The sequence below is a fragment of the Sturnus vulgaris genome, chromosome 8 (genome assembly GCF_052056855.1).
Source record: "Sturnus vulgaris isolate bStuVul1 chromosome 8, bStuVul1.hap1, whole genome shotgun sequence".
NCBI classification, from domain to species: domain Eukaryota; kingdom Metazoa; phylum Chordata; class Aves; order Passeriformes; family Sturnidae; genus Sturnus; species Sturnus vulgaris.
This window is the reverse complement of record NC_142250.1, coordinates 17,107,545-17,131,671: the sequence shown is the minus strand read 5'-3', so window position 1 is coordinate 17,131,671 and position 24,127 is coordinate 17,107,545. Positions and strand designations below refer to the sequence as shown.

The window sequence follows — 24,127 nt, the reverse complement described above, 5'->3', positions numbered from 1 at the left end:
CACTGTTTTTGGCAGGATGGATTTTTCTCAGTCTTGTCCATATGCCCAGGTGTTTTATGTTGTTCCTTCTGATTTACTTTTTCTTCTTTTGCTCTTTTCCTTAGTCTTTTTTTCTTGTCCTTAGCATTAGGAGAGAAAATAAACGAGGTTGGAAGTAAATAATGAAAATGCCCACAACTTATGGCTTGTTTCAATGTGTTCCTGTATCCCTATGGAGTAAATACAGACAGAAGTACAAATCCAATCTATTTTTACCCAAATTATCATGCCAAAGGTCATAGTTTTGAATTGTTTTGATTTTCCCTGCTTGTTGTGCATTTCAAAGTCAGATTCCCAAGTAACTCATGTTTTATTCTTCCCTTTCTCTACAGAAAATGAAGTGACTACTTTCCCTGTGTTGGTGAGTGATCAGAGTGAAATTGTGGATACCAATGGAGCTGGGGATGCATTTGTTGGAGGTATTTCTTACTTCTTTCTGTTGTTTGGAGATTATCTTATTCTCTCTATATAAAATCTACTGTTTTTTCATTCAGCTTGTCCTTCAGAACAAGCTTCATTCTTTTCAGCTTTTCTCTGCATCCTGAAGTTATATGATTTAATTAAGTTCTGACTTTGAAAGGGAAAGTGTGTTCTATCACTTCAAAAATAATATGCCATTATGCTGTATTCTGGTCGTTTTCATGAGATTAATTGTTTCTGTCAGACTGTTGCATAAACAAGCTGCATCAAGTACTATATAGTGTACAGAAATCCCTCCTGGCTTAAATGTTAACACATTGTTGTTCTTTAAAACAGGTTGTAGTGAATATTAAACAGTATGTTAATAAGTGAGCATAATGTCTCTGATCATGTAAATTTTGGTAGAACATCTGCTTCCAATACAATTATTTGGACATCAGAAAAGAATGCAAAGGGTTAATTTGTTAAAACAAACCCCAAAAATATCTGGCATTGCTTAATATCCATTTGCAAACTTACTATTTTTTTTGGCGCAAGCTCTAAGGAAAAAAGAGGATGTTATGTCTATGCCTGTTTAAAAAAATTATTCAATATAAGCCAAAATTCAATCTAATCCAAGATTTCTGTCATTCATTGTAACCTTCATCCATGTAGTTCTGTGATGCACTGTTGCATCCTGAAGGCTCTAATATCCAGTCTGTAGTAGCTGTAAGGGGCTCCATTAGTCACTAATTTACTGGAAATATTACAAAAGAGACTTTATAAATAGAATTGCAGGGCTCAGTCTTGTAGCTATGAAGGGGATAACAAGCAGTGTGTTACCAAATTAAAGCTTCAGAATTGTGTCCCACTTCAAGAAAATATTCAACATAAGCTTAATCTTAAGCATGTGAGTAATTCCATCCTTACTTAATGCAGCATTTAAACCAAAGATAAATGTTCAGTATATACTTAAATCTGTCTGAGAATAGGAATGTTTTACTCATTACTTCAGTGCTTTCATGAATCAAAAAGGACAGAAGTAGGGGGAAACACATTAGATTGTATTATTCATACACCTTTTAGAACATGCTTGTCACTCTCTATTGTTCCTAAATCACAAACAAGACTAAATTTGAACCGGTAGGTAACAGTGACTATAACATAAATAAGATCATCTTCAAGTGCTTGTCCTTGGATACATTTGCTCTGTGTATCAGCTGTGCCAGAAAGCTGCTGTTCTTGTGAGAAGGGGAAAAAAAGAGAGACTAGGTCTTGCTGTGTTTATCTCAGGTTGTATTTATTTTCTGTTCTTCAGTTTTAGGTCTCTTGAAATCAGGACTTTGGTTTTAATAATCCCAATTTCGTTCTTTGCTGAGTTAGCTGCAGGAAGAATATTGCAACTAAATAATCAGGACTTTAGGAACTGTTTTAAAATATAATAGATCGAATTCAAAAATGCATCTCTCAAAAGCCTTCCTCTTTAAATTACATCCTTTTCCCTGGTACTGCCATAGCTGCTGGTTTTCTGTAGAAGGACTAAAACATTGACTTTAATCAGAATATCCTAAGTGGAAAAGCTGATAAAAGCCAGATCAGTCTCTATTCCAAACTACTGCCTTCCACCAGCAGTGTAAGGAGCTGGGGCACATCCTGTCAGGCTGATCTTGGATCACTTGTGAGATTCCTTTCTCAAAGGGGAAAAATGATGTGGACAGTGCTCAGCTGTCTAAGAGAGGGTGAAGGGACATATTTTAAAAGATTAACTCTCCCTTATCATTCTCAGTGTTAAGATACAGCAAGATCCTGTGTATTTGGAATAACCTTAGCCAAAGTCCTGCATCACTGCTTATGGGTGTATGTTATCTTCAGTTGCCCCACAAATAGCACTGAGGCATCAGATGCTTTTTCACTGGGACACAAGTGCAGTGCAGTGCATTGCACACTTCTCTCACTATCAGAGAAGGGACCACAGCTGGTTTTCCCTCTGTAATGGAAGTCAGCTCAGCCATGGCAGATGTCTGAGCTGTCCTTGCAGTTAGACACTGACCTGAGTGGTGTGAGCTCACCTCTTGTTGCACCATGCTTCTCTCTCCTGTGACTCTAAGCAACATGAGCTAGAATATACATAGTTCTTCCATTGGCTTCTGGGATGTCTCTGTTCTCCTCTGTCACTCCATAAATAATTGATCATTTATCCTCCTCAGAGAATAGATTTTCCTGAGTTTAGTCCAGATGGGTGAATTTGGGCTCATAACAGTCTAGGTACACAGCTGATTCTAGTCTTATGTGTACTGTGGTCTTCTTCCTAAACGAGTCATTTAATTTTCCTTCCCATATGTAGGAAATAGGATACTGGACTGGATAGGCTTTGATTTGGTCTGTGTTTCATTTGGGGGAGCTCTCTGTATTTTATCTGTGCCACACTTCTCATGTGTTTTCAAAGTGTGTATTTGCAACAGGAGAAGTTCTTGAACATCTCCCTAGCAGCAAGCCCTGTGCAGTACTGTAGGTAATGCTGCTCAACATGTGTATCTTCTAGCACTGGGTCTAGCACTGAGACAGCTGCAGTGTTACTATCCTGACAGAGTTTTTACAACAGGAAAGTTATATTCTCTTCAGTGCTTTTCTGCTTCTTTCTTTAATTGAGGTTTTTATCAGTTGTTACTACCTAGGCAACAGTACATGTAATGTTTTGATTTTAGTGTCCTTGTAGTAAAATATTTCAAAATTAATCCCTTAAGTAAAAAATTCACTCAGTGTTACAATATCCCCTCTGGGAAATCTTGTTCTTTTATTCAACTATAACAAGACTCCCATGGCAAAGTTTCCCATACTTCTCTGGACCCAGTACATTAACATGACTGAACAGTGGTTTTTCTGGAGCAGGTGTCCTGGCTGAGAGGAGAATGTGGGATATCGTGAGAACTAACCCCATTAAACAAGATTTGTTTTGCATTAGGAGGTCAGGTTTGTTAGATTCTATGATATTTTGAAAGGTCTTTCACAGAGGCATTCTCTTCCAGAGGTATAACTCACAGATTGTAGGGAAATTCTTTCTCAATAATTATGCCAGCTTGGCAAATCGGCCCTCATACGTTTCTCCATGTAAAAGTTAAAAAAAAAAAACCATGTTTTTTTTTTTTTACTAGAGTCAGTCTAACTACTGAAGCTCTTGAGACCTTAAAGTCAAGAAGAAGTTTAAAGACACAAAGTTTCTGGGCATTTGTAACTCTGTGAGTTGATTCACGAGTTCAGCATTTCTGAGCGTGAAGCTGCCAGCCTCCAAGGAGAACTAGCTCACCCCAACAGCTAGCAGCAAGAAATAAACCCCATTCTTCAGTTGAAATGTGGTTTTATTAAGTTTGCACCAGGAATATCTCTGAATTTCTAGCCTCTTACTTCAGGCAGCAAGTCATCTGCCACTCAGGCTGGTGCAGTGCATGAATAAGAAACCGGGTTTTTAAATTGCTGCAGGTATCTTTATGCTAAAAACACTTCTCTAAACAGCACTAACACAGTTGTGCTTTTATTGCTTACCAGCAACACTGCTACCTTTTACAAATTTAAGCAATAATGGTTTACTTTGTAGCATCTCAGCACCTCTTGTGGTTTTCAGGAGAGCCACAGATACTTGGTTATAAATCCCTGAAATACCCATAAATTAAAGTTGCAATTCCACCTCCAGATTTTTATGACATTGACAAATCACTTGAGCTTTGGTGACATGGCTTATGTCACAAGAGTCCTCTTAATGGAATTACAGCCTTAGTTTGTAGAGTTTGGGAAGCATTCTGTTGCTCATTAAATTAACATTTATTTATTGCTAGTCAGCCCCAGTTTGAACCATTGCAGTAATGATAACCAAAGTGTACTTAGTGGCAATAAATAGACTGAAATATGGGCAGTTTTACCATCGTGTGCTTTCCTTTATGCCATCCTGCTCTCTTTAGCCAGAGTAGGCCTGCCTTCTGTTTGAACTCCCCTTTGTCATTGCCACCGTAACTAATGAAAACAATAAGCATCTGTTCTGATAGTTGCTGCCATTGTTCCCTGCAAAATCTCTCCCCTAGAATCTGTCTAGTCCCTGGAACTGAGTGCAGAGTTCATAACAAATGAATAGGAGAAGGTGTAAAATCGATGTTTCTTCAGGTTCCATCAATATAAATATATTGACTTGATAATCTGCTATGATTTAGTCATACACTACATGAAAAGTACTAGAGTATGAAATGGAACCACAAATCATTTTCAAGTAGCATGATAAGGCAGTGACAGAATGATCGCAGCGAGCGTGTATTGCTTATCACCATGCTATAAAGATGTTCTACCATTCTCAAGGAAAAGAAATCCCAAGGTAGAAGGAGCTCTTCATTAAGCACTGTACGGTGCCAGATAGGAGCTGATAGCAATTTGCCTCTGTCAGTATCAAAGGGGAGGTCAATGGCTCAAACCACCTGTCAATTTAAAATGGCATTGGCTGCTTTCATGTGCTGAGGAATCTCATAAAGCTGCTAGCTAGAGTTTGAAAGCTGCAGTTACAATTTTTTGGTGCACGTTCTTACAGGATAAGCAGTTCTGTCTCTTTCTCTTTCTTGTGAAGCCCAGCATGAGCATTATGAGATGGCCAACTCCTGTCTCAGCTATCAGACAACTACTCTGGTAGAGACAGGGAGAGCAGCAAAAGAGGAGTCATCCTCTTTCATGTGTCCTTGTGTGAGTGGGCCTCGTGGCATCCTTATCTGCTCTTTAGGTACCACAGGGCTTACTGAAGATACTTCCCTCTTTCTGATTCTATTTGAGCCAAACTATCTCAGTAAAGCTATTTCTTAATCTTTAGTAGAGAGGTTAATTCCAAGCATTATTTTTCCATCTTAATCTAAATGTCTCTACGCATTAGATAAAGACCTTGGACTTGTAGGAGTTTGCCTAAAGGTTCTCACATTGTTCAAATTCTGGCCTCTGTTCATGAGGTAAATGCAAATGATTTTTGATAGAGTGACATCCAGCTTTGATTTCAGAACTAAGTAATATTTGATATACTTCTACATTATTGAAATACTGAAATACTATCTTTTATGTGAAACATTCTTTGACTGTATTATGCATGTACATATACATGTATGTGTAGCTATAAAACCACAGTACAAGAAATAAAAACACAGGTTTACGAGAATACATAGTGCATGGAATAATTGGTCATCGTTGCTCCTCTGCTGTTAAGTGTTTGATTCAGAAACCTCTTTGAAAAAAGGTCTGGTTTTGTGTTTTGAACATCCTAGGATAGCTTTGGAATACCTTGGCTGAAGCTGGTGGATTTAAACAAGTATAATATTGATATAAATGGAAACATAATTAAAACCAGTATAATAATTCTTATGGTGTTGTTATGTAGCATCCATCATTTATGGAAGGAATACAGTTATTTTTAAAATTAAAAAATCATCTTGGTGGGATTTGACATCATCGCAGTTGACCCTGCCTTAAGCCAGGGGCTGGAGCAAGTGACCTAACGAGGTCCCTTCCCACCTAAATTGTGTTATGGTCTTATTGATTTTAGTCCTGTAGGTATTAAGTTCCCAGGTGCCAGTTCCTGCTCCTCTGGAAATCCAGACTCAGTCATCTTCAGAGGGTGATGTTGGTGGCTCCAGAGTAGGAGCTGACCAAATTAAGAAATGAAGCTCAAAGAGTGGGAATTCCATCTTCTTGCAATAAATCTGTTCTAGGGCAAAGTAGGACTGTGCTCATGACTGTATCTAATAAGTCCCTTATGTATTTCTTGTGCAAGCATTGTGGGGATAGAGGCATGTGCACATGTGAGAAAGGCAATAAGCTCTTATGAATAGTTCCTATATGGCTATTCCAGGAGTGCTAAACGTGCAAAGATCTGATAAAGCCTTCAGCAGAGACAGATTTGAATGTTTTTTCAGAGTACTAAATTACGAGTAAGCTTGTGACTATATTTAAAAGAAAATTACTTAATGGATTTCTAGGGCTCTTGAAGACTAGGGAAGAATTTGTTTGTACTGAAAATTACTATTTCTCTTATTTGTTGTATTTTCCTCTGTATAAATCTGTGCTGTAAGGGCAGCTCTATCTCCAGTATTCACGTCCCCCTAGAACATTCTAGATTTGTTGAAATAGGAGTACAAGGAGCTGGGAACTGTTCTGTTCTGAACAGCAGGAGTGTGATATCAGAAGCTACTTCATCCACTTATTGCAGTCTTTAATTTTTATAAGGTTTTTATACTTGTTTAAGATACCTTGGGAAGTTGTCATCATTTTTTAATTATATTTGATAGAGGAAAACACAGTGGATAAAATGTCACTGCTGTGAAATACTCCCTTCTGATAACACCAGAGCTCTGAGATGCAGAGCTACTTGCCAGCTGGGAGTAAGGGATATTTTTTTTGGTGATATCAATTAAATATGTATGTGCATGTAACTTGTAATGGCTGATTTTTTTCTACAAATTTATCTTTACCAACAAAGAGAGAGGGGATACTTTGAATTGTTCTGGCTTTTCTTTGAAGTAAAGATAAGTGTTATTACAGAAAGCACTCTCTTAGTTTTCATTTTTACAACATTGGTGGCTAATTGCCTCTGAGCAATCCTGTTGTTACTGAGATCATGGTGGATGAGATAGGAAGCTTTGAAATAAAAATACTTACTTAGTGTCATCAGTACTTTGACTGACAGCCCATTTTCCCCATCTTTACTACTCCTGGTTTATAAACAGCATACAGGAGTATAATAGCTGAGCTGCAGAGAGGGCATCAATCTTGGCTTGCTAGGGGATAACCTGTCAGCATGTCCATGACTTACAGCCCCTGTGTTGTGATGGCACTCAGAACTCTGGCAGATAAACACCCCACATAAACCCAGGCTATTAGATGACCACGTTATCTCTGTAACTGACCTTCTACAAACTAGAAAGTTTATATGATACCAGATTATATGTTCCTCGTTGATTTTTTTCTCAGTCTCAGCTAGAGGCACATCATTATTCTGATCAATAGTGTAGCCAGTTGCTAGTAATTTCAGCATTAGTATTGGCTCATTTTCGAAATTTGCCACAGTTTGAATTGCAGCTTCTTAAACAAAACCATTAAAGTAGATATCACACAGAAAAAAACACGTAATATTTCTGGTTTCTTTTTAATTCCCTACTTCCTTGTTTACCAATTTCCATTCAAAATTATTTCTTTGGAAAGAATACCCTCTTCTGTGCTGACATTGTATGTAAACCTGTTTGCATGTGTTGTCCAAGTATAATTGTGATTATACTGTTTTTGTTGTTTTAATTGCTACCCTTCTTTTGGTCTCTAATTGTTCCTCCTAATTTCATTACATATGTATTCTTATAATACAGTAATGTAAATATAGTAATTCACATTTTCACCTATTCCATTTAAAGGCAATCTAGAAAAAGACATAGTAGAATAAAAGTAAGGCAAAGCACAATATACTTGCTGTCATTTCTTAAATAACATGTAGAAGCAAAAGATCCACTTAAAAGGATCAGTGTAAGGAATTAAAAAACCCTCAGAAGTTTCTAATTAGACTGAAGCAGGAGCTGATTCCTTTAGCCTCTGTGTCTCTCTTCCTGTCAGTGACACCGTCAGTTTTAAGGGAGCCTCAGTACACAGAAAGAGGATTAATATTTTGCAAAATTGGCTTTTAAAAGCTCTAATTTACCTCACCATAAATTCAGTGACATTCTGGACAGGTCCTGTGAAAAAGAAATGTCAAATAGATTGTGTACACTTTAAAAAACAAACCTACTGTGTTAAAAATAGATTTTCAAAACCAATTACAAAGTTCCAATTTTTGCTGTAATAGCTATGGGACAATTACAAATTGACTTAACGCCTCAAAGCAAATCATCACCGTTTAAAATACTTTGTCATGCCTACTATGCCTACCCTCATAACATTTCATTTTATGTTAATGTGTCATGTGTTAGAAAATCATGTAATGATAAAGAAAACGTTCATGTGGAAGGTTAGAAATTACTTTAATGAGTTACTATTACCTTGCTTGCAGACTGTTGGCAATATTTTTGTGTTATTTTAATGTATTCTGAGTAGAGACAGAGGCAGTCGTCAGATTGGATCATCAAGAACATTCCCCTGGGAATCAGGGCAGGATTTAGTCCCCTAAGAAATGATGTGTCAGATTAAGCTGATGCCATATTCACAGGAGATAAAACACCACACAATGAAATACAGAAATACACTGAAATATATTGTCTGTTTGACATCTGACATGCTCTGTGGGTGCTAAGGACATGGACACAATGACCATGAGGACACTTCTCAGGCCATGGTGTTCACAGGCTGGGTCCTCTCTCACTTACAGCTCCTCTGTTATATAACAGCACGGTAAAGTCTCCCAGAATTTGTTCACTTCCCCCACACTGCAATGGGCTCATACTTGAAGTGTGAAGATGGCAAGATTGCAGTAAAAAGGAATTAAAAGAAAAAACGTGGTCCCAGTTAAAAGCAGTGGTGATTTGACACTGATCTCTGACCCAGTGGAAAGGGATGTTACTGTTACTGGTGATCAGTAAATTTCTGCTATCAATCCAGAACTGTAACAGATATTTAAAGAGGCAAAAGATATTAAGTGTCAGTGTATTAAAATAGGAGCATTATAAATATAATGCTAGGGTAGGCTATTTCAGCCCACAAAAGTCAGGAAATTCACAGGCTGCCTAGCTCCTTTATTCCCACTGCACTGGGTGTTGCTTTTTGATTCTCTTTACATACTGCTGGCTTGGCTGTGTGGAAGCACACCTGCAAATAAAACTCTCCTGAGAGATGGTTGTTCTGCAAATGCAACTTCAAATCTCCTAACTTTTGTGCATATGAATCTTGGCTATAAAGTCACACTCGTGCAACCTTTTTTGCACCTGAATATATGTTAAAAACTGAGTCAAGGATAGGACATATTATTCCATTTTATTATCCTTAGAACTTCATTATAGCTATAGTAAATTAGTGCAGTTCTCTTCCTCTTATTCCAAGCAGTAAGTGTAATAATTGCCACCATTTAGTGTCAATGCAACAGATCTGGTTTGAGGTTCAGAAATTTTCCACAGGTACTAATAAAAGAAAGCTTATTTCACTCTTCTGTCTCAAAAATTACTAAGAAGAATTTTAGATTTTGAAGAACACTTCTAGGAAATGCTTTTAGGAAAAACAAAAAGAAATATCAGCCTGGAAGGTTGTTTGTTTGTTTTTTTTAATAGAGAAGATACTTCCAATGAAAACACCTGTTTCTGGTTTGGCACATGCAGTGCCTTGGATACTCCTTGTAAGCTTGGAGGGGGGTTTTTAATCACGTTTCCCCTGGAGACTGCTGAAGACAAGCCTAAGGCAACCGGATTCTGATCCTAAAGGAAATTTCCCAATGCTCATCATGTGGACTTAAAAATCAAAAATAGGACCAAACCATGAGAAGTTGTAACTTTGTTATCATTTTCCTCTATCACATCTTTGTTGGAGCATATTATAGACTGAAATGGTTCTTTTCTTGGACAGTAAGAGGCACTGGGGAATTTAATAGAAGTGATATGCAACAGGTTATAAATACAGTCCACTGAGGATGATTAATGCTGAAGTATGTCAGAGTATAAAATACTGCTTATATTTATAACAAAGTATAACAAAGCTCCAGCTTTGAGCTGTCTCCTGTCAGAAGGTGGACAGTATGCAGCCTAGGCACAGGGCAGTGGTAGAAAAACTCAATCAATCTAAGCAGCCTTCACCTCAGGGTCTGTTTTCTCAATCCATGGCACAGCCTTTGGGAGCAAACCAGCACAGAGCATACACTGTTCCTCCTGGGATGCAAGCATCAAAGGAACAAGACTGCTGATGTTCCTTAGAGGGAGTCTCAGGTGGGCATGAGCACATACAGGCCCTGGGAACTGTGATGACACCTTGTTCTCTCAGCTGCACTGAGCTGGCCCAGTAGAGCCAAGCAGTGGCAATCATGTGCAATGCAATGAAATTATTCAGCCTTGAGTAACTGATTCCTGATGGAATAACAGGGATGTAATGAAGTTTTATTTCTTCTTTTTTATTGTCACATTTCTGCAGAAATTTTTCATTAACATTTTCCACATGTAACACTTTAAAGCTTTAGAAACTGTGTTCTTTTTTTGTTTTGTGTATTCAACACCTCCTCTCCATTCCAGGAAAAGGCTGCTAAACTGAAAACACGCCTTTCACTTATTCATAGTTGTCTAGTAAATGCAAAGTTGTATTATTTGCATGAGTCCATAAATGACTGTATAACCTCAGACTGAGGAAGATGTACACCCATCTGAGTGATCCTTACAGAAATTCAATGCATTGAAAAATCTATCCATAAATAAGAAGAAAACAAGAGGGATAGGCATAGTGATACCAATATCACTGCATTTCTTAAAACATGCTTGGTTTAGTATTCATGCTGATGATTATAAAAGAATAAATTTCTTGTACACAGGCAGTGAAATGCTTTTAGCACGTGACCATTTTATAAATAAAGTAAATATAGACTTCTGAAACATTTTAGTCGTGATCTCATGGTTTTGTCATTCTCTGGAAGTAAAAATATTGACATTTACCAAGCTGTTTGTTCCAGCTTTCTGGTCTCCTGCAGTTTATTTATATAACAACCTTATCGATGAGCCTCTTACTCAGCTCTCTAGGTTTAACTGAGTTGAGTCGATTTGCTACCACAGCTTCAAGTCGCTGTTACAGAACAAGCAAGACATCCTAATAAAGCTGTAAACGTGTTTACTCAAACATGGTATTGATTTTACTTGGAGAGGGAGAAGCCAGTGCTTAGCATGGTGTCAGGGAGGATGAATTTAACTGCAGTTTTTCATTGTCATCTGTCATGGTTGTGAAACACTAAGTGAGGCCACAAGAGGATAATTAGAATTGCCAGAAATTTAGCCCCTAAAATCAGTTAACCACTTGAGATTTTTGTAGTTTAATTAGCTTTTATTAAAACTTTCCTCCAGTGGTATAGTCAGGAAGGATTTTCTAATGTTCTTTCCAGTGAGAGATTTCAAGGTTGCCACTTGTTAGATATACATCTTAAATGACCATTTTTATGGAAGGTTTGGTAACCTTTTTTCTCTCAATTGTAATTAGCCTGGCACTACAGTTCTATAGAAGCACAGAGCCATTTAATTTTAAAAGAGAGAAAAAGACTCGTGTTGCTATGCATATACATTTGTATTTAATAACATATATATGCATGTATGGAATCATTTTTACAGTAAATTTTGAGAGAGAAAGTGCTAAAGTGCTTGAAGGTTGAAATATAGAGTGTTTGAAGATGCTTACATTTAATTTGTCTTATATACTGTAAGTCTGATGTGTCAGACCACTGTGCCAAAAGACATGAAAACAGAAGCCAAATCCCACCCTTAATCAAAAACGTTTCCATTTAGAATAGCCAACATTTGGTTTGATAGCAATGGGCAGGGCCTCTGGCTTACCACAGTTCTTGGCTGTAATATCCACCATCTGCCACAAAATTAAAAAAGGAGAAACCTCAGCATGTTGACGTACGGTCGTTCAGTGACTACATTGCAGAATCAACTGATGCCAACATCTTTTACAAAATCTAGGGTGGCTGGGTGGCTCTTGGCTCTTGCCAATCACCTGGTTACTACTGACCAGGCTTGTGCTACAACATTACCCTGCTCCAATAGTGCTAAAAGACCTCAAAAAAAGCCCTGATCATATCATCTACAAGGCTTACGTGAACTGGGTAATATTTCTTCAAAACTGCATCTTCCCACACTCCTGGCCTGGAAATCTAGTGGGATCACATAAAAATAGATGAGTGCCCCAGCAACTGTGATAAATTCTGTATATGAACCAGAGTGTGAAAAGGTGCTTGCAACTGTCCCCATGGTGGAATAACACTATTTTTAAAAGTGCAGTTCTCCAATTAGGCTGTAGAAATTTTAAATACGAAAAAAGAGGAGTCAGCTAAGCTGGTCATGATCCTTTTTGTGGCTGGGACAATTTTGATGGTGAATGGCCTGGCTAGCATAGGTTATATGCTTCAGAGCTCATCTGGAAGCAGAATTGTCTGGGAACATCGCGTAGCAAAAAGGTTTTGTGGGGCTCTGACTCGGGGTCAGCTTGTAGTTGTTTATAATTGATGCATTTGATAACTAGATTTTTTCAGCTTTTCTCTCTTGCATTAAAAAAAAAATTGCCATGGGCATTTTATAAAGGTTGGAAGTGTGAGAGAAACTGCAGAAAGACGAGTAGTGGGGAAACTGGGTGTCGGAGGCTATAAATGGATTTTCAGCCAGCATTAGTAATTAACAGTCATTAAAATTAATTGTCAAGTGTAGGATTTGAAATGAAACATTTGGCTTCAATATGAGATGTTTTTAAGTGTTGTTAAACCATTACTGAAGCAGACCAGAACTGTTTTAAATCTCCACTATTGGACTCCCACATTCCTGTCCGACTGCACTAGTGTGAAGTGTTCATTCAGAATTACCACTAATAATCTGGAAATAAAACTTCCAAAGAAATCACTGATTTCAGCGAAATTGCCTCTGAAATACCTGTTTTGCTAGAAAATCAGGTTGGTTCTCCTTTAATGATTTTTAAGTGCTACTCACCTCTAAGGAGTAACAAAGTGAAGACAACACCTTTTGTGTCAGCCAGTGGGCTGTCCTGTTGTGTCTTTTCAAACTTCTGCTGGCATCCCCAAAGAGATTTGGGCTGATCTCAGTGAGGGGCTCAATTTGGGTCTGGCTATGGGGCTCAAGCATTATTTCTGGCACTTGGCTTACAGGACTTTCCATTTGGTGGGGAGCACAAAAAGGAACAAAGCAACTTCGCTTTTCTGTCCCTCATTCTGTTTGCAGACCTAACAATTACAAATGTTGTCTTCGAGAATATGTAGTAAGGAAGCTGGAGATAATAAAGATTAACTTAGTTATTTCAGGCACACTTTTCAGAGCAAAGTGATTCCAGAGCTGGTTTTTTTTTTCTGCTGAGAAGAAAAGAAATAATTAAGGGCCAAATATAGTTATTGGTGTGTTATAATCACTTCTATCATCTGAGAATGCAAATTCATTTTTTACCACTCCAGGGTTTAAAGCAACTTTTGAAGCAAAGTTGTCTTTTTTATTGGAAGATAAGTAGGATGAATTGGACCCAGTTCCGAAGAAGTTCTCATGATTAGTAGGTGCAAGGTGGTTACTTGGCCATGGTGGTTACTGTCCATGCCTGTGAAGACAAAAGGCATTCCAGTCTACTCTGAAAGCTTACCAGGATGGCTCATTACATCAGGGTGGCTTGCTAGACACCCTGCAACTGCCTTTTCCCTTGCTCCAGAAAGAGTTAGCATGTCAGATAACAGGGCAGGAGGCAGATGGGGAAGCCTCGAGCTTGGCTCTTGCCTTTGTGTTCTGCTATGATGAGTGGTGCACCATCCACGGCTTCAGCACTGCAGAAGTGCTACTGCAGAGCAGCTGCACTTAGAACATGGTAAACAGTATGGCCTGAAGTTGTCCTGGTAGAATACTTGAAGTGAGGCTGTGTGGTGTAGTCAGAATTTCCTGCTGCTTTCTGCACTCCATTCCAGTGATAGCCAGGGACCAGTTCAGACCACACAGAAATGAGGCAGATGCTGAGCTACTTTAGTGTGTGCTGGGATGATCTAGGTCTGTGATCCCAGGCCTGTGATACAGGATCAGAGTTCAATCCTGCCCTTTTGGTCTCTGAACTTGTAGGAGGAGTGTGAAGTAAGTCTGAAGCCATGTTCACTTCCTTCTTTAATTTCCAATCATGGCACCTTAAGAGATTACAGCCTTCAATTGTTTCCCATCTTCCCTCCACTGCCCTGCTCGCTGGTTGAGCTGTTTGAGTGCTCACTAACCCACTTCAGTTTCAATCAGCCGGGTTAGCAAAGATCCTCTGCTCAACAGCTACTGTTTAAACTGATCTGGCTCCTTTTGACAGGGTATCAGGTTATACCAGCAGCAAAGCAGCATGGTGAAAAACAGATGGGGGAGTAACTTCTTGAGCTGGAACTCAGATCTGAATCCATGCCTTGAGAGTATGACTCATGGGGTTTGCATCACCGTGCCTTATACACTGGGGGAGGCAAACTCTGAATTATATTCTGACCATGTTGCTTTTTACTGCATTAACTAAAAAGAACATTCTGCAGCTAAGGCAGCCAACCTGATAGAGCTCTTTGCTTCTCTGCTCAAACAACACTGCTTTCTGGTGTTCCCTTGGGGTCTGCTTTGCCAACTGCCTAGTCTTACTGTGTGATGTAGTTCTGTTTGTGATATGTGTGTTTGTATTGTCATTCCATGCGATATTGTGTCAGATACTGCTATTTCCATTTCATCTATGAAACACATACCTTTTAAGAGAAACTCAGCAGACAAGAGAATGGTTTGAGGGCAAACTCCCCACTGCAGTTTCTACATATCTCATATATGACAGCTGTACTTAATGTCATTTCTGCAACACTCTTAAATCACAGAGATCTCTCATTTCTATCCCCAATTAGAACAAGATGTTTTTTCACCTGACTCTGCTTTCACTTAGATCAGAATAAATAAGTAGCTTCACTGAAGACAAAAGACTCTTACTAACTTGAAACTACAATGAGCCTGGGAGGTGATGACAGTGTCAGTCTAGTTGATATTGAAAAGTAATTCATGTTTTATGGTCCTTTGCTCTGTAGATTTTCTCATCTTCATGTATGTTTGATGCCTTGATCATAAATGTAGAGGATGGTTGTTCTTTCTTGTATAAATTCTCTGAATTCATGCTCTGCACAAAACTAGCCCCATGTTTGCCTTTGGAGACCTGCCCAGTGCATCTTCATACTTACTGAGTCAGAAATGGACTGTCTGAACAGCCTCACTTTACATATGGTTACAACTTTCTCTCAAGTTTTAACCACCCAGAAGCACACTGGCAAGCTCCTGCCTCCCAGGCAGTTTAAATTTAATGATTGACACCCTCCATGTATCCAAGAAAGTTTCTCCTAAGAATGCATGTTAATTTAATGGAGAGCAGACCATTTTCATCTCGTTATTCAGAAACTATCTGATTTGTGCCAGGCATGCTGTTTGAATTTCTCAACTGTTACCCAACTATTGCAGCTGGACCATTCTGCCACAGTTGTGTTGTCTGTCATCCCTGACTGCCATCAGTGATAGCACTCACAGCACAATTTCTTCCTGTTTCAGATTCTTATCTTTGTATACTGATAACTCCTGTCTTCTTCATTTGTGCTTATGGTCTTACCTTTTCTTGGTGAAGGAGTCATTTTTTCCCAGCTAATGTCAGTAATATCTGTGAAATGCCAGCCTATATGTAGTTCTCTAGAAAAGTATTGCTGTCAGAAACATATGAGTTTTCTCCTTTTTTTTTAACTAATTGCCTACTCTCTATGGCTTCCCTATTCCAATGAAAAGTGTTTGATTTATAGATTTTGTAGTTTCAAACTCTTCTCCAATTTGGTGCAGCTTAGAAAAAAGTCTATATTAATTAGGCTTCTTTTCACTATCAGTCATGATCAAGAAGCCAAGATAGATATTGGTAACTCATGAAAAGAGGTCTTTTGCTCACCAGTACTATCCTTCATTAATCTAACCTTATTTTTCTTGTTTTACATGATATTTAATCTCCAAAGAGCAGACATCATTGCATAGGATGAAATATTTTTATTATCTTCTATAATTATGCTGTAGTGTACCAAAAAAGGAAATATTTAGAAACAAAGCACAGGTTAAATGACAGCATCACAATACAATGTGGAACCTTTTCCCAATAGTAACCCAGATGAACTGAGAAAGTGAATATGGAAGCAAGCTAGCAAACTATATCAGCTTTGAATCAAAATTTGTAATATGTCAGAAGTTGGTACTTATGAGTTTCACACAGTACTTAGCAGAGACATGGTTTCAAGACTACATTTGTACTGCCAAGGCCCAAAGCCTGAGCATGACAGAAACTTGAAATGGTGGATGAAATCTTTAAAAAGAACATTTTTTCAGCTTGCTAGAATTCTGATTTTCTTAGGCAAGTCTCACTTTCCTTCTGTGATTGTATGAGGAAGAGAAATACATCTGAAACATATTAAAAACAGGATAAAAGTGAATAAAATATTTCCTCTAAAATGACAGAGTTTTAAATTATAAGATACTAAATTTACTTCTCACATCTTGAAAACCTCTTCCAAATTTAAAATACATATTTCACCTCTGCCATAAGTTCTGTCATGCTTTTGATCACAATAGCTTCAGCCAAGACAAAATGCTTCAGAAGTGAGGGACTCAATCCATACAATTTCTGGTGCTGCTTGTATTAAACTTCTCTGAGTACCTTTTTAGGACTGCCTGTCTCTGTTCATTTAGGAGATGCTCAGGTTTTCAAAGCACTCGGCTCCTGGTGATTGCTGGGTTTGCAAGCAGTGCATGCCAGGCTGTGGCAGTTGAAGCTGTGAACCGTGTGCCCCAGTTCTGAGAGGTGCCTGGTTCTGTTCTCTGCACAGTTTGCTGTTTGGGGGTATCTGCACATGCTCAGGGGTACCCACTCTTGCTGAAGTTTTAGATTAAATGTTCCATTATCAAAGGCAACAGATGTCATCTAACTTTCCTCATCAGGTAAAAGTTTTTCACCTTTCTTGCACTGCAAGCACCTGTAACTCTGAATATAACATTCTCTATTACATGCCTTTCTCTATTTTGGAGAAGAGCTTGCACACAGTTGTGTTGGGGCTGTAGCTGTAGCCAGTGAGAACAGAAGGAATTCTCCTCAGCAGGGAAAACTGCCTCTTTGTTTGAAAAATGTTCTTTGAGGAATCAGGGCTTATCTCTATAAAGAAGAGAAAAGGAATTCTGTTAAAATCATTTTGGGAACACTAATAATGATCAGTCTTGATAATCTTTAATTTACTGGAAGCTACAAAATGGAGACTTCACAAAGAAATAGCAGCAGCACCACTCCAGCCCTGCGGGTCACCCAAGTGCAATTCTCAATTTAAACTGGCCAGGCTGCAGGAGTATGTGCAGGCAGGCCAGGATTTCAGTGCTTTGCCCTGTAACAAACTGATACAGTCAAAAAACTAATGTGACCATTTTCTTCCTTCTCTTTCTCTCCCACTGTGTCCCATAGGCTTTCTGTCCCAGCTCGTCTATGACCGGCCGGTGACTGAGTGCATCCGGGCTGGACATTACGCAGCCAGCGTAATTATCAAGCGTTCAGGTTGCACCTTCCCAGAGAAGCCTGACTTCCACTGATAGTGGTGAATTGGAGGGATCAAGAGTAACTTCTGTGTTGCCATGGGATTGCTGCCTAAATTTTTCCTCCTTCCCTTTCCTTACCTTTCCAGTACCTGCATCAACGCTTCTGTACTTCTGTTCATTGTATTCTAAACAAAATATATATTTCTATGGTATTTTCCATTTCATACATCTACCATGTCTCAGTAGTCTTAACTTTTGGGAACAGTGCTAAGTGAAGCTTATTGTCTCATCCATCAGGAAAAAGTGTTCTATTTACACAGTTTCCAAGGAAGTCCCATTTAAATGACACTGCTGATTAACACCATTAAAGTACTTCTGTTGAATTATCTAGTTTGTATCCAGCTGTGGCCAAATGCTATTCAACTTACATGAAATGGACAGACCTGACTTTATTCATAATTCAACCTTATAAATAGGGAGCTGTTCTATCTATCTAGTAGAGTCAGACCTGTGTAAAGAGTGGTGTAAATGTCCCAGGAATTTCCATATGTATTGGAGTGTACAAGATCTGGCTATCAGATAGTCCAGCTTCCATGAAAGTACATCACTGTTTTGTCAGTAATTTCAAGACCTGATCCACAGCTGTGGTACCTTGCATTCAGCCATCTTGCACTGATGGCAATAGCTTTGGGTCTGGCCACTTTTATCTGTCAGTACATCTCTAGGTCTATAGGTACAGTCACTTTTATCTGTCAGGTGAGCTAGCAGATAGGTACTTTCAGTGATTTCAGGGCAGATGCATGAGTTGGTGATGAAAATAAACATACAGATAGGTCCTATCTCCTCCATGTGTGTTTTCTAGAGGCTGCATTAAGGTACACATAATGAAAATGAGGTACAGAAATATTTATGCAGGATATATTGACAGGATATGCCAAATGGAATCTCTGAAACGCACATTTTTAAACTTTTAATTTACTTTGGATAATTAAGCAATATGGTGGATTTTGTTTGTATTTACAGTATTCAAAAAGATGATCTGACACTGCATTCATTACTTTGCTATGTAATTTGATACTGATAAATAAAAAATTGTCATACAGTAACTCCTGGTTTTGTTTTGGTATGTGTCTGTCTTTCTTCTGTGTATCCTACTGAAATGGAAACAAGGCATGGGTGCTTAACCCACAGTACCTGCTAAATCTCGGTGTTTTATACATAACTTTCAGTGTCCAGGTCGGTATTCAAGGGTGATCTCAACAATAAGGAGGAGAAGGAACATCAGATTGATGTTTGTACCACAGGAGAGATGAAAAATTAAAGGCTAAGGTTCACCAAAGAATGTTAAGCCAGTGCAGGGTTCACACTTTACTGCCCAGGATGGAGCAAAGGACGCAGAGATTGAATGCTGTTATTGCAGTTTGTGTGTTGGAAAGAGCGTGGGGAGGAATCAAGCCTGAGATCCCAATTCCCTTGTTTGGCCCAGTGTCCAGTCTGACACATTGGACAACAGGCTCTGTCACTGAGAGATCACCTGGTGTGGGATTCCTGCGAATGTCTTGGCCAGCGAATTGTGCGGATTGTGTCACATCCATGGAGCTGCAGGGCACTGCATGGTGAGTGCCCCTGTCCTGCACAGCCCCTGCCTCACACCTGGGAAAGGCTTCCTGAGAAAGGCTCCCTGTACAGCCCTGGTCTCTCTGCCAGCCTGCTCCTCAGCAGCTTTGTGCAAGTAACACTGGTCTGGTTTCATCATAGTGCTACTCTCAAAAGAGCTTTAGGCTGTACATTTCTCATGTTCTAGCATACGTGAGAGGAAGAGAAATTAATATGCTGGAGTGAAAATAGAGTGGCAAACGAAACTAAGAGTCTGCAATGTGCTTGGTCTTCAGGCTTTATGAGTTGATCAGAAGAATGTGATTTTTTACATCTCGTAGTTAATTTCTAATTTCTTAACTTGATGTATCCATGTGATATGTTTTAATCAAGAAAAACTGACAGGCTGAAAATGGATGTGTTGCAGTTCCTGCTTTTAATATATGGTCACATATGCCCCACCGCTCTTACTGCATGAATTTGCCTGTCAGTAAGGAAAACCCCAATGGTTCTATGGTTAAATTTGCCATTCCTCTTGCTCTACACCCATGACACTTTCCATTCCTTTTGAAACAACTTTACCAATGTCCTGGCTTGAAAAATATGGGTCATTAAAAATGAATATAAGTATGTAAACATTTTTTATCTTACCAATTAAACTACAAGACACTTGTGTACTGTGAAGAAAACGAGGATATGTAAAGGCAAGTAGTCATAGCATTGTGGAGACTCTTTCTCCCTCCATCCCTTCCTTCCTTCCTTCCTTCCTTCCTTCCTCCCTTCCTCCCTTCCTCCCTTCCTCCCTTCCTCCCTTCCTTCCTCCCTCCCTCCCTCCCTGCCTCTATTCCTTGTTTTCAGTTCAGGATGCAAGAGTCGAGTCAGAGGTTCTGTTCTGAGCTTTTCCACTGATCTGTTCAATGAGCTTGGGCTCCTGACATTTGGCTTTGAGTGTCAGCTACAAAGCTGAATTTGAAGCCAGTGGGAGCAGCTGAGAAATAAACTACTACCCAATTCATAGAAGGGCATCAGAGTCTGACCTGCTCTATTTAGCCATTCATTATTTCTCCAATATCTGTCAATGGATATTTTTGGATGCTATATAGATGCTTTGAAGCATATTGCTAAATCATGCTAAATAGTTTCAGATTGTGCTGTCAGATTGCCTGACAATTTCATTTTGGAATTTTTGCAGGATCTGTCTTCTTTTCCTCCTTCTTACTGCTGAAGGGGAGGTTTATCTATACAATGGATAATATTGTCACCCTTAATATTCTCACTCACAAATAGTCTTCCTCTGTTTTCCAGCTTATTCCACACAGAGGTGTGTTAGAAAACTGGGCTTTCTGAAAAATATCATTGAAAGAGTTGTCTGCCAGTGATGTGTGCCACTGTCTCAAATCCCAGATGGGATGACAGAAGTGACTCTGTCACTGAACTTGAGCCATTATTTAAACACAGCGTTTTTACCTCGGTTACTATCAGGAAAACAAATATTGGAAATCCATTTCCTACTAGCCAACAGCCAAAGCATCCCTCACTTGTATAAAACTTTCTTTTTGCTGGAAATAAAACTGAGTCTCCTGAGCCCAGCATTGAGCATTTTAGGCTTGTTTTAATACCGTGTGTAGCAATGCTGCTCAGATTTACAGGCAAGGAAACAGCCCCAGTATTCCAAAAGCCACGTGCTAAATAGCTGAACAGAATGATGAGCTGGGAATCAGGAAATAAAGGTTGTGCTTCTGTTTCTGCAGGTGATCCACTGTGTAACTTTGGGCAAATCACTTTCCTCTCTCAATCTCTTTCTATCTGTAAAGATGATAAGCTCAATTATATGGTAAACTTGGGAAGTGAAAGTGGTAAGGCTAATTCAAGTAGGGCAGTATCAGCCACATCTCAGGCTGTGCTCATAGCTGGTTTTTTGAATATTTGAATGCTCTGTTTTGTGTATGAACTAATATAGAGCTATTTGTTTACTCTTGAAAGATAGGGCTAGCTGTTACTACTTGTGTGAGGGTTAAGATAGGAGAGGCAAAGGAGGGGAAAGGGGAAGTAAAAAACTTTACTTATATGAAAGTGAAATAAAATATGCTACATGAAAATGACAATAGAAATGCACACTGTTTTAAGATGACAAGTCTGGGAACAGTCTTTAATTTAAAGGGTCTTATCCACAGTTTTCATAAAGAAATGTTAATTAAAAGTGTGATGACATGTTTGGGATTTAAAGGAAATCATTCTGCAAAGGATTTATAGCAATCACAGCTCCAGAGCATTAGGATTACAGATCCTTGTGCTGTTCCTTTTCAGTGATCATGTGATTGGCCTGCTGTTAAATATAGCTCCCATTTAGCGAATTGAGACAGGCATGGGAAAGGTAGGGTGAGTTTCCCTTTAACCAGCAGGATTTCAGAGGTGTTGGAGATTATACAATTCATTAGTTTTTACATAAGATCAAAGGGAAAGAGGAAGTCTTAATTTGGGCACCAACTGCTACTGTCTGAAAGTCTTGCAGATTAACTGAGAAGAGAACATGTGCAGTGCTAACTGCTTGTGTTAGAGCATGAGACTATTGTTTTATATCTCACTAACTCATTGTTCTCTTCCCAGAGATAATTCTCACACTTAAGACCTTCAGAGATAGTTATGTCTATTGTGAATAGTTCAGCAACCAGCTGGCTCAGAGGTTATTGCCTAAGCATCTTTCCCTTGGTCTAATCCCCTGCAAGGTTTTTTTTCTGGGCAGTGTTATTAATCTAAAATGACTGCTAACTGACTCCTGTGTCAAACATTATTCATTATGTGCTTTAAATGCTTCCTGCAGAGGCCAAAATAAATTTTGCTTTTTTAAAAGCAGACCACAAGGAGTGCCTATGTAGGATATTTCTTAAAAGATTAGACTCAAAATGGCAGTTTGATGAGGAGGGGAAAAAATTGTCTTAAAACAAAGCTTCATAATTTAACCAGGGACATATAAAATGGACAAACCTCAGTTACTAAAACCCACTTTTCATACAGAACTATCTATTAGTTGCTCCTGTGAAAGAAAACATGCAGTGTTGCAGGGTAGGAGAAATACTTTTATGAAGACATGGAATAAGTGACCTTATTAGAAAATGAAGACCAAATAAACAAAATTCTTAAAAACAGTAATTCTTTCGTGCCTGGGATTTTATTCAGGTGTCACTGGTGTTGGCATAAAGCACGAGGGGTTTTTTGTGTCAGTGACACTGACGAGCCTTGCATGTGTAATGGCAGTATGGGAAGAGAGACAGATAGATTTGAATAGCAATAAGGTGGGTTTTCTTCCAGTGTGGAAAGAGCACGGGATTCATGTGTGCTGAGATGAAGTATAGCCTTGCTGCACAGTGCAAATATTTAATGCTGTTCTAACTACCCCCTGCTTATTGGAGTGTGACAGTTAATAGCTGTCAGCTGCCAAACGCAAAAGTTTAAAAATGAAGCCAAGTCAAACTGGAAACCCTCAAATCATAAACGTGCTGTAGCTTAGCAGGCAGATCATCTCCAAAGTTTAGAGTCATGTCGACCTGAGCTGCCTCTCAAGTGAGAGAAGGATTGAGTGCATCTGTCTTCAGGTCCTCACTTTGCCAGGTACTCACAGGCGAGTTTTGGCTGGGCTCTCTGCCTCCCCAGGCCCTGGCACTCCCGAGTGACATTTGTAAAGGAGGTTGAGTTAGGGCTGCAATGAAGAAAAGCAAAGCATTATCATTATTCTGGATCAAATATCTCAAGTCAGTGGTGCAGTGTAAATGCATAAGGAAATGGAAGAGCTCCTAAACTGAGTGTGAGAGAAATTGTGTGCTTAGAAAGCCTCCCTGTCTGTGGTGCCATGGAGATGGTAACATTGGTGTAAAATATTGCCCTAAAAGAAGCATTACTGTGGAATAATAACAGTATATGAGAGAATATTTCAAGAAAGGTTCAGCTTGAAAATCACCTCTCATTCTACCTATTATTTTTCTTATCCATGCTAGAAGTAACACTTCACTGTACTTAAAAATTGCTCTACTTGGAACATACCTATTTTTTGGGTCCCTGGGAATAGTTACATTCCCTCGTCCTCTCTATATTTGCTGGCTGTTCCTCTATGATGGTAATTACCAAATGTAAGTGATTAGAAGGCCATGCTGCCCTGACTACACAGTGTCCTTCCAGAGGACAAGACAGAGTTCAAACACACCTCCTGTCCCAGTTAGCCTTATAAAAAGAGTAGGTTTGAGGGTTTTTTAAGGGGTGGGGCAGTTACCAATTACAGTAGCTTTTTTCAGAAAATTAGATTGTCGTATCTGTGGATCAATGAATTATAAATTAAATCATTGATCTAACTTGGGGGTATATTTTCAGAGATATTACTTATTTTGGGGTCTATTAAGGGCACTCAACTTGCAGAATTTCCAGGGTTCTTCTATCAGCCTCTCACATGGACAGACCTATTTTAGTCTGGCCTGTCCTAAAGCATAGCCAGCTGCTGTGGCTGTCTTGGAGGGTAAGGACAAAGCTTCCCTATTTGTCTCCCAAGGTCAGTACAATAACAAACACATTTTATGTCTGATAGTAAAAAGCATTTGTCAGTGCAACTTTTGCATTCCATAAATGGTGACAGATTTCACAAGATGAACATTGTGGATTTGGGGAAGGCTGTGCTCCAGATACAGAGTGTTTTGCATGTAACAGGAATTACATACGTAATATATTTCATTGCCTGAAATTAGCAGTAATACAGCCTTTTGAGACTTGATGTTTATTATGCACCACAGCATTTCAGGACAAAGCAAGAAACAAGATTTTAGCACATAACCCAGCAAATTCAGCTTGGGAAAGGAAGA

General features: G+C 38.9%; 1 protein-coding gene across 2 annotated transcripts in view; it reads left to right on the top strand.

Annotated features, from left to right (window-relative positions):
• ADK (adenosine kinase) overlaps positions 1-18,793 on the top strand; it is a 271,853-nt gene extending 253,060 nt beyond the window's left edge. For both annotated transcript variants that reach the window (XM_014879843.2, XM_014879844.2), the window contains exons 10-11: positions 372-458; positions 17,617-18,793. In XM_014879843.2, the coding sequence (XP_014735329.1) occupies positions 372-458; positions 17,617-17,741 (212 nt within the window). In that variant the 3' untranslated portion in view covers positions 17,742-18,793. The remainder of the gene's footprint in view (positions 1-371; positions 459-17,616) is intronic.
• Positions 18,794-24,127: the final 5,334 nt, after the last annotated feature.